The 12,048-nt window shown below is 43.7% G+C and overlaps 1 protein-coding gene across 2 annotated transcripts in view; it reads left to right on the top strand.

The window, feature by feature from the left end:
• POLR1B (RNA polymerase I subunit B) overlaps nucleotides 1–9,262 on the top strand; it is a 34,267-nt gene extending 25,005 nt beyond the window's left edge. For both annotated transcript variants that reach the window (XM_088477374.1, XM_088477375.1), the window contains exons 10-15: nucleotides 1,308–1,441; nucleotides 2,302–2,472; nucleotides 2,871–3,027; nucleotides 5,260–5,456; nucleotides 7,518–7,771; nucleotides 7,906–9,262. In XM_088477374.1, coding sequence (XP_088333500.1) covers nucleotides 1,308–1,441; nucleotides 2,302–2,472; nucleotides 2,871–3,027; nucleotides 5,260–5,456; nucleotides 7,518–7,771; nucleotides 7,906–8,788 — 1,796 coding nt within the window. In that variant the 3' untranslated portion in view covers nucleotides 8,789–9,262. The remainder of the gene's footprint in view (nucleotides 1–1,307; nucleotides 1,442–2,301; nucleotides 2,473–2,870; nucleotides 3,028–5,259; nucleotides 5,457–7,517; nucleotides 7,772–7,905) is intronic.
• The last annotated feature ends 2,786 nt before the right edge of the window (nucleotides 9,263–12,048 follow it).

Here is a 12,048-nt window from a genome sequence, read left to right as displayed (position 1 = left end):
CCCCCTTTCTTGGTTTTTTATGGGAACAGGGCAGTGCTCCGCACTCGGCCCGAGTTTCTTCCCAAAGTTGTTTCCCAGTTTCATATTAACGAGGAAATAGTTGTTCCGGCCTTTAACTCACCGGGTCTTTCCGTGGGTGAGGCCTCTTTGGATGTTGTGCGGGCCTTAAGGACTTATGTTGACCGCACTTCTTCGTTTAGGAAGTCGGACGCTTTGTTTGTCCTCTTTGGCTTCCATAAAAAGGGTTGGCCTGCTTCAAAGCAAACTTTGGCAGCCTGGATCCGTATGGCTATTTCTGAAGCTTATCTTCATGAAGGCCTACCGGTCCCTCCTTCTCTGAAGGCTCATTCCACTAGGTCTGTGGGTCCTTCGTGGGCAGCTCGACGTGGTGCCTCGGCAGTGCAGATCTGCAAGGCTGCTACGTGGTCTTCTGTCCATACCTTCGTGAGGTATTACAGGTTTGACACCTTCGCCTCTCAGGATGCTTCCTTCGGGCGGCGGATTCTCCTTTCTGCACAGGAGCGTCCCCACCCTTAAAGGATACTGCTTTGGGACATCCCCAAGGTATCCTGTGGATACCCTATGGACCCTGAAGTAGAAAATATGAGATATGGTAAGAACTTACCCTTGTTATCTCTATTTCTACGAAGTCCATAGGGTTCCACAGGACTCCCGCCCTGTCGCACCTGTGCTGCAGATGGGCTTTGCTCTGGTCACCGGTTTTCCGTCTCCCTCTGGTGAGAATGTGATTCTTGTATGTGTCCAGATCTTTGTTCTCTCTCTTCCTTCTCCTCCTCCGGCCTATGGCTTGGTAACTAACTGAGGTGCCTTGGCTCGGGGGCGGGGTATAGGAGGGGGACCTAGTGCATCCTGGGAGGCTGAAAGCTTAACTCTTTGGTGCCCTGCGACTGACGTCACACCTATACCCCAAGGTATCCTGTGGAACCCTATGGACTTCGTAGAAATAGAGATAACAAGGGTAAGTTCTTACCATATCTCATATTTTTTCACAATTTGGGATTAGGTGTATGTGGACACATCTGTACTTGTTGACTGGAAGTATGCGTCTTCTATTTACTCTGATTTTTCTGTCAGTGAACGATTTCAGTTTGGCATAGTCGTTGAATTTGATTAACATGATGGGATTAATGTAGCTTCAGTACCCCACTGTACATAATGTTATTTCAGTGCTTACGTAGAGATTCCCAAATGACCGTACAAGACCTTGTGGTATGAACAGAGGTGTAATCGGACAGTTCATGTAAAGGAAAAGGATGCTGTTAATTAACTTGTTGTGTTCTCTTCAGGTGTCACCCCGGTTGATGGATTTCCAGTAAAGCCCTTTGCTGATTGTTACCAGGTTATACTGGATGGTACAATGGTGGGCTGGGTAGAGAAAAACTTTGCGCCTAATCTTGTGAACACTCTTCGAAACTTTAAGGTATGTTTTCTTTGTTATTGTTTTACTAGTCTCTATTTCCTTCTCTTATACCATGTGAAGATGGTGACTGATTTTGTCTAGTTTATGTTAATGTCCTACTGCAGTGGTTCTCCAACAGGTCATGTTTTCAGCATTTCTGTATGTGGAAACAGCAAACAAGTGAGATTTTTGACACTGCTAAATAAATCAATCACCTGTATGTGATTAAAGTAATATAAAGTAATACAAAAAACATGACCTGTTAGGTTAAAGGGTCCCATACATCACCGATGGATTGTCGCAATTCCCTGATCCCCAGACGCTGGGGTCGGGCCATCGTCAGAATCCAACATGTTTGATTTCCCTGATTTGCCGTTCCCGACCAAAATATGATTAAAATTGGCAAATCAGGGATTCTTAACCTGTAGAACTTCCCCAATTACCCAATGTATCAGTGATCATTAATGGCATTCCCAGCCGGTGGTTCCGGGAAAACGGCCTCCTAATCTATGGGGCCGTGTGCATGAGGACAGTGACAACCACTGCCCTATGACCCCCCCCATACATCTGCTGGCTGATTCCCCAATCGATTGCCACCGATCGGCATTTCCGATTGGTGGTTCCAGTCTGATCGCTGATTTGTCGGGGAATTGTTGAAATTCTTCATGTTAAAAATCCCTGATTTGCTGATCATGATCATATTTTGGTCGGGATCGGCAAATCAGGGAAATCCAACATGTTGGATGTCACAGATACCCCGACCTAGGCGTCTGGAGATCAGGGAGTTGCCCCAATACAATGCAGATGTATGAGGGCCTTCAGTGATACATTCTGTTTGTAGATCTCATTTTACAGCTTTGTTTAATGCTGTTTTATCGTAGGTTACACAGGAAAAGAAGATACCACCATGGACAGAGATTGTACTCATTCCTATGACTGGGAAAGCAAGCCTGTACCCTGGACTTTTTATTTTTACCACCCCCTGCAGGATGGTCCGTCCAGTCAGGAATCTGTCTGTAGGCAAAGCGGAGCTGATTGGTCCATTAGAACAGGTATGTGGAATAAACAAATCCATTCTATCCACAATGGCTCAGGTGTGGAGCTGCACTAAAATGAAATAAGCAGAAACGGATTATTATTATTATTTTTGTTACTGACACATTTCCGTTGTGTCTATCCTGTGCAGAATTTTTTTCCCTGGTCTAATTCTTAGCTAAACACTTGAAGCCTCTTTTAACAGCAGACTAACTAAATGTTGTAGTCCGCCTTAATGTGGTGGCTGCACACAAATCATTACTGTAGCAAAATCAAGGGTCATGTTCAGTCTAGGTCAGGTACAACTGCAATGGTTCCATATATATAAAGCCACTTTTGTATTTCTTGTCATTATATAACAGCTTGTGTACTTATTGCCTCCCATCTGTTCCTGATCCTTGTCTGTCTCTTACAGGTCTTTTTGAATGTGGCTATATATGAGGGTGAGATTGTGCCCGGAGTAACCACTCACCAGGAGCTCTTCCCTCACAGCTTGATGAGTGTTGTAGCTAATTTCATTCCTTTCTCTGACCACAACCAGAGTCCGAGGAACATGTACCAGTGCCAGATGGGTAGGTGCACTATTTCCATACCTGCATACAGATGAGTTCTCTTTTCTATTGGCACCAAACAGCCCTTCTTGGTGCACCAGGTCCTGTGTGACTCTGCTTGTGCCGAGTGTCTTTCTCACTGGAATGTGCGTCTTAGTTGCAACACGATGTGATAAAACCGCTTCACAAGACTGCACTTATTATTTTGATATGTGACACTTGTACAGTATATCTATGTACAGCTGAGTGTGAAGTGCTACCATGCAGCGGCCTCTGCTTTTTCCCACAACAAGTTCAGTTGTATAGATTCAGACTCAGTCGCGCACAGATATACAAGTGTTGCATATAAAAATGATCAGTGCAGTCTCATGAAACAGTTTTGTCACATCGCGTTGTGACTTAAGCCGGCAGACCATGCGACGCGACGGGGGATCAGACGTCCGACATATCGGGTGGTCCCCACACACGGTGCGATCTGATGGCCGACCGCCTGATATGCCGGCTCCTCTCTCCCCCACCCGCATAGCGCTGCATGGGATCGCACATCGCATCCCCTGATCGACTGATCCTTCAGTAAGATCAGGGGGTGCGATGTACGACCAAACGGGTGTGCGCTCTGTCCGACATCAGGCCCGTATACGGTGCGATATAGCAACCAAATCGTACCAATCAGTCAGATCGGCTGCTTTATCGCACAGTGTATAGCCCGCTTAAGACGCACATTGAAGAAAAAAAGATGATGCACCACTTGGCGATTGCTCACTCGCGCCGCATGGTATATTGAGGTTAGGGGGTATATTTACTAAAGTGCAGGTTTTTAGAAGTGGAGATGTTGCCCATAGCAACCAATCAGATTCTTGCTAATATCTTCTAGAAGGTGCTTGATAAAATGTTAAGCAGAATCTGGGCAACATCTCCCCTTCTAAAAAAAAAACTGCACTTTAGTAAATATTCCCCTAGGTGTAAAGGTACAGAGGACACATCTGTACATGTAGGAACTTAATAATGGTCAGCTACCATATTTCATGTAGTTATTACAGTTTATATTGGCTGCAGAATTCCAACTATGTAATATCAAACTGTTTTGCACAGAGGTCCAGTAATTGAGATTTATCTACTGTACTTAGACGTCTTTACTGAGTTTGAAAATTGCAACTATATTTGAGATTGTCCCTACTTAATATTCCAATGTTGTCCCTACCTAATATTCCAATGTTGTCCCTACATAATATTTCAATGTCAAGGTTTTGTATGTTGATCTTTTCCATGGAGTTTTACCTATTAGTTACAAGGTCCTCTAACCTCTTACATTACCATCTATATCTCCTTCTACATAAAGCTCTAGGCCTGACTATTGTTTTCATTTGTGATTCACTATTTGTATATTCATCCAAGCACCTTGCTACACAGACCACTATTAAGTTAATGTATGTTGCAAGTAAGCCAGTGCTAAAAGCAGCTTTAAGTAAATAATGTTGTCTGAAATGTAAATAATGTGATTAATCCCATATAAAAGAAACTTTGTGGTAATTTTTTTTTATTGATCACTAAGATCATTCTCTTAATAAAGTAGCCTTTATGTTTAAGCCATGAAAATTCTTAAGAAAGGAAAATTGTCTGACTGACCAATTAATCGCTTTATAGTCAGTTATAGCAATAATTGCTTCAGTGCCCATGACGGCAGTGTGTGATTTAAAGACTGGTCACATTATGCAGAGGATGCAAAGTAGATGGTGAGAATTCTGGCCAGATGTGAGTCACTTATGGTAATGATCTGTACAATACATGTGAAGTGTTTTATATAAATTATATACAGCAGTAATATAAATGTCCATTGTTCCTTTCAGCAAAACTAAACTAGAAGTTCAGAGTGCTATCTTATACTGTGTCATATGTTCAGCTAAGAAAATATTTAGACCAATAACTGATGTTATTTGAATAATAATAAAAGAGAGAGAAGGATGTATGTGTAACCAGTTCCCAATAACGGAGTATGTCCTTGCTGGCTATGTCAGTGTGACTCAGGATGAATGGGGCTATACAGTACGTATGAAGTCTCCTTGCTGGTTAGATGTATACAAGCTGACCACAGCCAACACCTCACACTGATTGGAGTCATTATTTATTTCTAAGGACCATGACATTGCTTTTGTCTTTCCTACAAGGTTTTTTTTTCTTTAAAATGAATGAGTGCAATTGAAAGGAAGCCATGTAATATATATCATCTGTTGTATGTATCCTTCCTCTTTCCAGGTAAGCAAACAATGGGGTTTCCACTTCTGACATATCAAGATCGCTCCGATAACAAACTGTACCGGCTCCAAACCCCGCAGAGCCCGCTGGTGCGTCCTTCCATGTATGATCACTATGACATGGATAACTATCCCGTTGGTACAAACGCTATTGTAGCCGTCATTTCATACACAGGATACGATATGGAGGATGCCATGGTAAGTTTTTCACCATTGACACCTCCCTGTGTGGCTGATCAGTTCCCAGAACTCTCTGAATATTTATGCGCTTGCTGCCATTTTAAGACTCTGGTCATCAGTGAGAGCTCTGGTTACGTGAAACTAATGGTGCGTGCACACGGTACGATTAAAATTAACGATATCATATTGTGCATTTTTCGGTGCCTCCAACCCACCAATGTCCAGCGATGCGTGGGTACGTATGGACAGTAAAGATATCGTCCATCGCCCTTGCAATGCAGGCCAACCTGGTCGATATCGACCAGGTTACTATAGTGATACGCGATCGTTGATCATGGGTCGGTGGTGTGCTGGATGATAGATATCGATCATCCAGCACACCAGGAAGGTCGTTCAGCGATATCGTTATCGCTGACTATCTTCCCATGTGTATGCACCATAACCTTAACAGATGTCTGTGTTGTGCTTAGCAAGCAAGTATACATGTCACAGAGGAGTTCCTCATACATCCAGCCTCAATACGACACGCAGCACGACTTGCCTGATGTGAGTGAGCCGCCGGGTCCCGTGCAACTCTGCTGCGTTGGACGTATTGTTTTGCAGAAAATCCGTCTGGCGCAATGCACTTAGGACACGACAGCAGACTATGCTGATTAATTTCATAAGCAACACTTGTATATCTGTGTGCACCTGAGTCTGTATATGAACCAAAACGGAACTTGGACTGAAAAAGCTGCGGTTCTTACATTGTAGCACTACGTATACAGTTTTAGAGACGTAGTGGCACACAGATATAAGTGTCACATATCAAATTACTCAGCACAGTCTGCTGGTGTGTCCCAGTTGCATCCTAGGTCGCATTGCAGGCAAAAAAGATGTCTGTCACTAGTAGAGTCTCACGGGACCTGGTGCCAAGATGGGCCTTTTAGCGCCCTGCAGCAAAGATGTGTAAGTACACATGGTTTCATGTATACTGCACAGTGACTTGGGAAATTCTGTCTGATCTCTGATCCATGTTTTAGGACCCTCGCAGACTGGGTCATACCCAGTGACAACATATCCCATTGCCCCCGATGATGTCACAAATATCCCTTGTCTGTCAGGCCTCGAACTAAGCTATTGTACTTAGGGCCTGATTCAGAGCTGAACGCTCTGACCAGAGTGCTCGCTCTGAATCAGGGCCATCCCAGCTAAATTTGGAGCGGCCCCACAGCTTATGCGAGCGGCCAAAAAGATGGTCGCGATGGTCAAAGACCATCGGGCTTGCGACGAAACCCTGCGGTAGGGTCTCGCTTCCGCAAGCCCAGGAGTGATTTTGGCTCTATCAGAGCCAAAATCACTCCCACTGACATCATTACTGATGTCAGTGGGGCCGGACTCAGACGGTAGGCGTTCCCATGGGAACGCCTCCGTCTGGCAGTCACGCCCCCGGCACGCCCACCAAAGGGGGCGTGCTGTCAATCGACATCGACAGCACGCCCCCTTTGGTGCGAGACCCGGAGCGACGGAGAGCCCGTCGCTATCCGGGTCTCACGCATGCGCACGACGGAGCTCCCTCCGTCGTGCGCATGCGCAGTGGGGCAACATCGACCCGTTTGCGAGCGTCCTTTGCTCGCGAAAGGGTCTGAATGACCCCCTTAGTGTAATATCACACCTTCAGTAGATTGAGAGCGTAGCTCTGGGAGGAAGTAAGGGGCTGAATGATGAGCTCTGCAGGCTGACTTAATGGCATCCATAAAACTAGGTTAAGCCCTATAACAATATTTCATATATTTTCATTCACAAACATTTACATGAGGATATAAAGAAAACTGTAAAAAAAAAAAAATCTAGTTTGTCTGGTAACCCTGTGTCCTGGACCGCACTAGATCTGCTGGAGTCAGGAGTTACCAGAGATGGCACAAAGAACTGACTCTCTGCTAGGGGACAGCCAGATCCTGATGGAGGAATGCAAGCTAAAAGACTGATGGAGGATGTTCCTTACCATTGTTTTATTAATAATAATCTGGATTGCCTAGTGTAAGTAATTTGTAAATTGCTGCTGAAGCTTTATCTGTATATTTTTTTTATATTTTGCAGATTTTAAACAAGTCTTCCTGGGAAAGAGGATTTGCTCACGGGAGTGTTTATAAAACAGATTTTATTGATCTCTCTGAAAAAGTTAAAACTGGAGAAGACAATTTAGTGTTTGGTATAAATCCTGATGATGAACGTGTGAAAGACAAACTGGATGACGATGGCCTGCCACCAGTGGGCGCTGTTCTCCAGTTTGGAGATCCGTACTATGGCTATTTTAATCAAGGCACTGGCGAAAATGTTGTTGTATTTTACAAGTGAGCATTAGTTTTATTGTTTTTCCAAGATTGGGTCAGGGTTTTTACATGATTCTGTCAGGGAGAAGCTTTGTGGTGCGTTAGGTTTATGTGATTTTGTTGCGCTAAATATCTTGTCATGTTTTGTGTTTTAGGAGTAAAGAGAACTGTGTCGTTGACAACATCAAAGTGTGCAGCAATGACTTAGGTATTGGAAAATTCAAATCTGTGTGCATCACTATGAGGGTCCCACGTAACCCTACCATAGGGGATAAGTTTGCCAGTCGGCACGGACAGAAAGGCATTCTAAGTAGGCTTTGGCCGTCAGAGGACATGCCCTTCACAGAAAGCGGGATGATGCCAGACATTCTATTTAATCCGCACGGTTTTCCCTCCAGAATGACCATCGGGATGTTGATTGAGAGCATGGCTGGTAAATCTGCTGCCCTCCACGGCTTGTGCCATGATGCCACTCCCTTCACATTTTCTGAGGAGAACTCTGCTCTGGAATATTTTGGTGAAATGTTAAAGGCAGCTGGATATAACTTCTATGGCACAGAGAAGCTGTACAGTGGCATTAGTGGACTGGAGCTGGAAGCAGACATTTTCATTGGTGTAGTCTACTACCAGCGCCTACGTCACATGGTTTCTGACAAGTTCCAAGTCAGGACGACGGGAGCTCGGGACAGGGTGACCAACCAGCCTGTGGGTGGCAGGAACGTACAAGGTGGTATACGTTTCGGGGAAATGGAGCGTGATGCCCTGCTGGCACACGGAACATCCTTCCTGCTCCATGACAGACTTTTTAACTGTTCTGATAGGTCGGAGGCCCATATTTGTGTAGCCTGTGGCAGCCTCCTTTCTCCATTACTGGAAAAGCCTCCCCCCTACTGGTCGTCTATGCGCAACAGGAAACACTACTGCACAGTCTGCAGTCGTTCAGATACAATTGACACCGTGTCTGTGCCCTATGTATTCCGGTACTTTGTTGCTGAATTAGCAGCTATGAACATCAATGTAAAACTGACATTGCACTAATGGACAAAAAAAAAATTATTTATCCTTCGTGCCTTGTTATAAAACCAGTATATGCCTTATGGTTTAGTACAGGCACATGGAGGAACTATTTGGATTTACAAGAACTTTCTTTGATGTGGATTTTAATATGCTCTATACAGCATAAAAACAAACACAAATGTGCTGGTGGTAACCAATAAATCGACACTCAAGCTTTGGTGGGTACATAGTCATATTAGCTCTGTCACTAGTTTTGCTATGTAATTCTGCATTGCCAGCATTTCATTAAGCTTTGCCCAACAGACCTACTTGCATCCATGCCACATGTGACTAGTATACCCATATGATGGTAACATTAGAAGATTGCTATGAAGCTGTGGCCATTTCATCTGTATCATCTATCATATCTGGTGGTGTTCTTTTGGCCAAGTCCATTTCTGTCAGCACCACATTTCTAAGGTTTAACAGAAAACCTGAATTAAATGTATTTCTCTCTCCGATTAGTTTTTATTCGACTTCCATTTAAAACATTTGCACTCCCGCTGATTTCACAGGTTTAGCAGAGACCTACCGAGAACTATTGATGAAACCGATCCATAGGTATCTGCAATAAAGATGCAGTGTCCCGTTCCGGTTTAGGGAATGCAAACAGATTATCTATTTTTATATTTATTATAGCCCATTTTCCTGGAAAAGTTTTCATAAATGTCTCCCACTGCATTTGTTTACGGTGAGTTGTGTTGATCTTTGCAAATAAATAGATTTATTTAAAACAGAGATGTTCTTACAGCTGGGTGACCCATAACGATAATGCATAGCTGTATATATGTATTATACAGTAGTTATTTAGTCCTCAAACTAAAGTGCTATAAACCCTGAAGCACAATTAGTTCTCATTAACATCTTGTTGAATCATTTATATTGATGTAAAATCTCCCACAACATGTCAGAACGTCAGGTAATTGACATTACATGTATGATTATGTATTGCTATTATCAGCTATGTCATGCCTAGGAAGGTATGTATTTACTGTGTCCACGCCAGAATGTTATGATGTCCACATGGTTAAAATATCGACATCTAACATGATGGCATCTGGAAAATGTCGACATGACATGTCTACACAGGGATAAAAAGTCGATATTGTATGCACTGCCATTACGGCAGTGTCAATATGATGAACATGTAAAAATGTACTGTCGACATGTAATTGAGATGCTGTGTTGACATTCAAAATGCCGACATAACATATGTATCCATTTAGGAAAGGTTATTGGTAAACTCTTAGCTAACCTATGTTTTAGTGAAGAGAAGGTGATCATGATATGATGAAATGTACAATTATTTTCCAAAGGAGAACTAATAAATCACATAAGAGGAGAAACTACTCGGGGAAGTCTGTGATTGGGCATAAGGAGAATCCTGGTTGTGTATCTAACAATGACATTAGGAACAGAGCGAGTAATGTCTGTGTGACAGATCCATATAATAAGTACAAAGATATACTGTAGTATTTGCTCTGTGATTAATTTTTCCCCCCATACTCAGAGTAATGAGACATAAATGCAAAATTGAGATTTCACTAGCATCCACTTAGTTCTGTAATGAACACTGTAGAACATTGAGCAATTGCCTGAACAACCCCAATAAATAAACTCACTACCCAGAACTTAACACACTGTTTTGGCATGAATTTCATTATAAGCTAAGCTGAAATATAGTCTTGTGGTGCAGTGATCCCAAACTGCTCCACCCTGCACTAGGAAGGACCAGCCTGTTTCCTACTGTCTGTGTCTCTCTTGTGAACTCCCAATTTACAGAAAATGTGGTTGCCAATAACACACCTGTCTGCCTGAACTAGTCAAGTAAGATCAACAATAAGGCAGGATCAGGGCGGGGCCAGGTTATAAATATACTTGTGTTTTGGCTAAACACCACAAACTCCACTGAGATGTTTATTAAGTTTAGTTGTGTCCAGCTTTAATCTAATCTTCTTCACCAGCATCATAGGGGACACATGGTAAGGTTAAGTCTGCTCCACTAGGAGGAACAGTACTAACAAATTGAAGCAAATTAAGTTTATCAGCATTTAAGCCTCCCAAGCTCCACTAAAGCCTCATTTATTTAGCATAATATTCAGAATGTTGAGTGCAGGGTTTCACATTTTTAATTTGAGTTCCACCCTTCTCATGTGTGAAGAGAACTGCTGAAGACAGGTAGAGGGTGCCGGCCAGGCAGTCTCTTCTCTTGCTCCCAGCCTTCTGGAAGGGGAGGAAGGTTTGTGGATACAACAGCAGTGGCCATGTTGGTGGACATAGATTATGTAGCTAAAGAAGAAGGGATGCGCTCCCAGGCCCAGTTACCCAAGCATCTAATCTGAGAAGTCCAGTGACTGTGGAACTCCTATTTGGAGGATTAAAGAGAGTTTAATTTCCTTTATGCAGTCTCTTCACAGCCTTTTAGGCACAAGTAGCTTTCTAGACTTTTTTTTTTTTTTTTTTTTTTTTTGCTCTGGGTTCTTTGACCTTGTTTCCTTGTCCAGGGTCCATGTGCCTTAAACTTTTGTAAGGAACAGCTCTGTCTGGGCCTGATTCAGAGCCGGACGCTATTTGCGCTCGCTCGTTCAGAAAAAGAGGCCGGCTGTTTAAATTGAGCGCTCGCTCTTTTCGGTCTGTTGACGCCTCTATGTCTGAGCGAGCGAACGAAACATGCGCTCGCTATTTTGTAAAGACGCCCCCTGACCGCTCGCAGCATACGTCATCTCCGCTATTTATTAGATTAATCGAGTACATCGAAAGGCGTCTGAACTGTTCGCAGTGCTTGTGGTTGGATTTTCCTACCGCAATCATGCGAACAGTTCAGGCTAAGAAACAACCAAGTGACGTGGTCGATGACGCTGCTTTGTTAATTATGCACACCCTTAAAACGCCCGTTTTGACCGTTTGGCACGCCTGCGTTCGGATCACCACTCCCCGTTTTCAAGCACCTTCCCCTGTTACCACCCACAAACGCCTCATCCTGTCACTCAAATTAGCAGGCACTCGCTATTTTGCTAGCGCTCGATTTCCCGACCGCACTGACTGGTGCATGCGCATTACGACTCATACGCATGCGCAGTTGTGCGAACATCGCTCGGAGCGAACGAGCGGCCGCTTACGAGCGGCTCTGAATCAGGCCCTCTGCACAAAGTGTCACATGAAGCTGCCAGAAGGCCTACTAACACTGTTCAGTCTCATCCTGCTTCCTTCACTTATGCAGTGTACAGTCACCCAATCCACTT

Source organism: Taudactylus pleione, unplaced genomic scaffold, assembly GCF_031769625.1.
Source record: "Taudactylus pleione unplaced genomic scaffold, aTauple2 ptg000201l, whole genome shotgun sequence".
NCBI lineage: Eukaryota > Metazoa > Chordata > Amphibia > Anura > Myobatrachidae > Taudactylus > Taudactylus pleione.
Note: the sequence above shows the minus strand (reverse complement) of the source record. Positions and strands in the feature narration are given on the sequence as shown.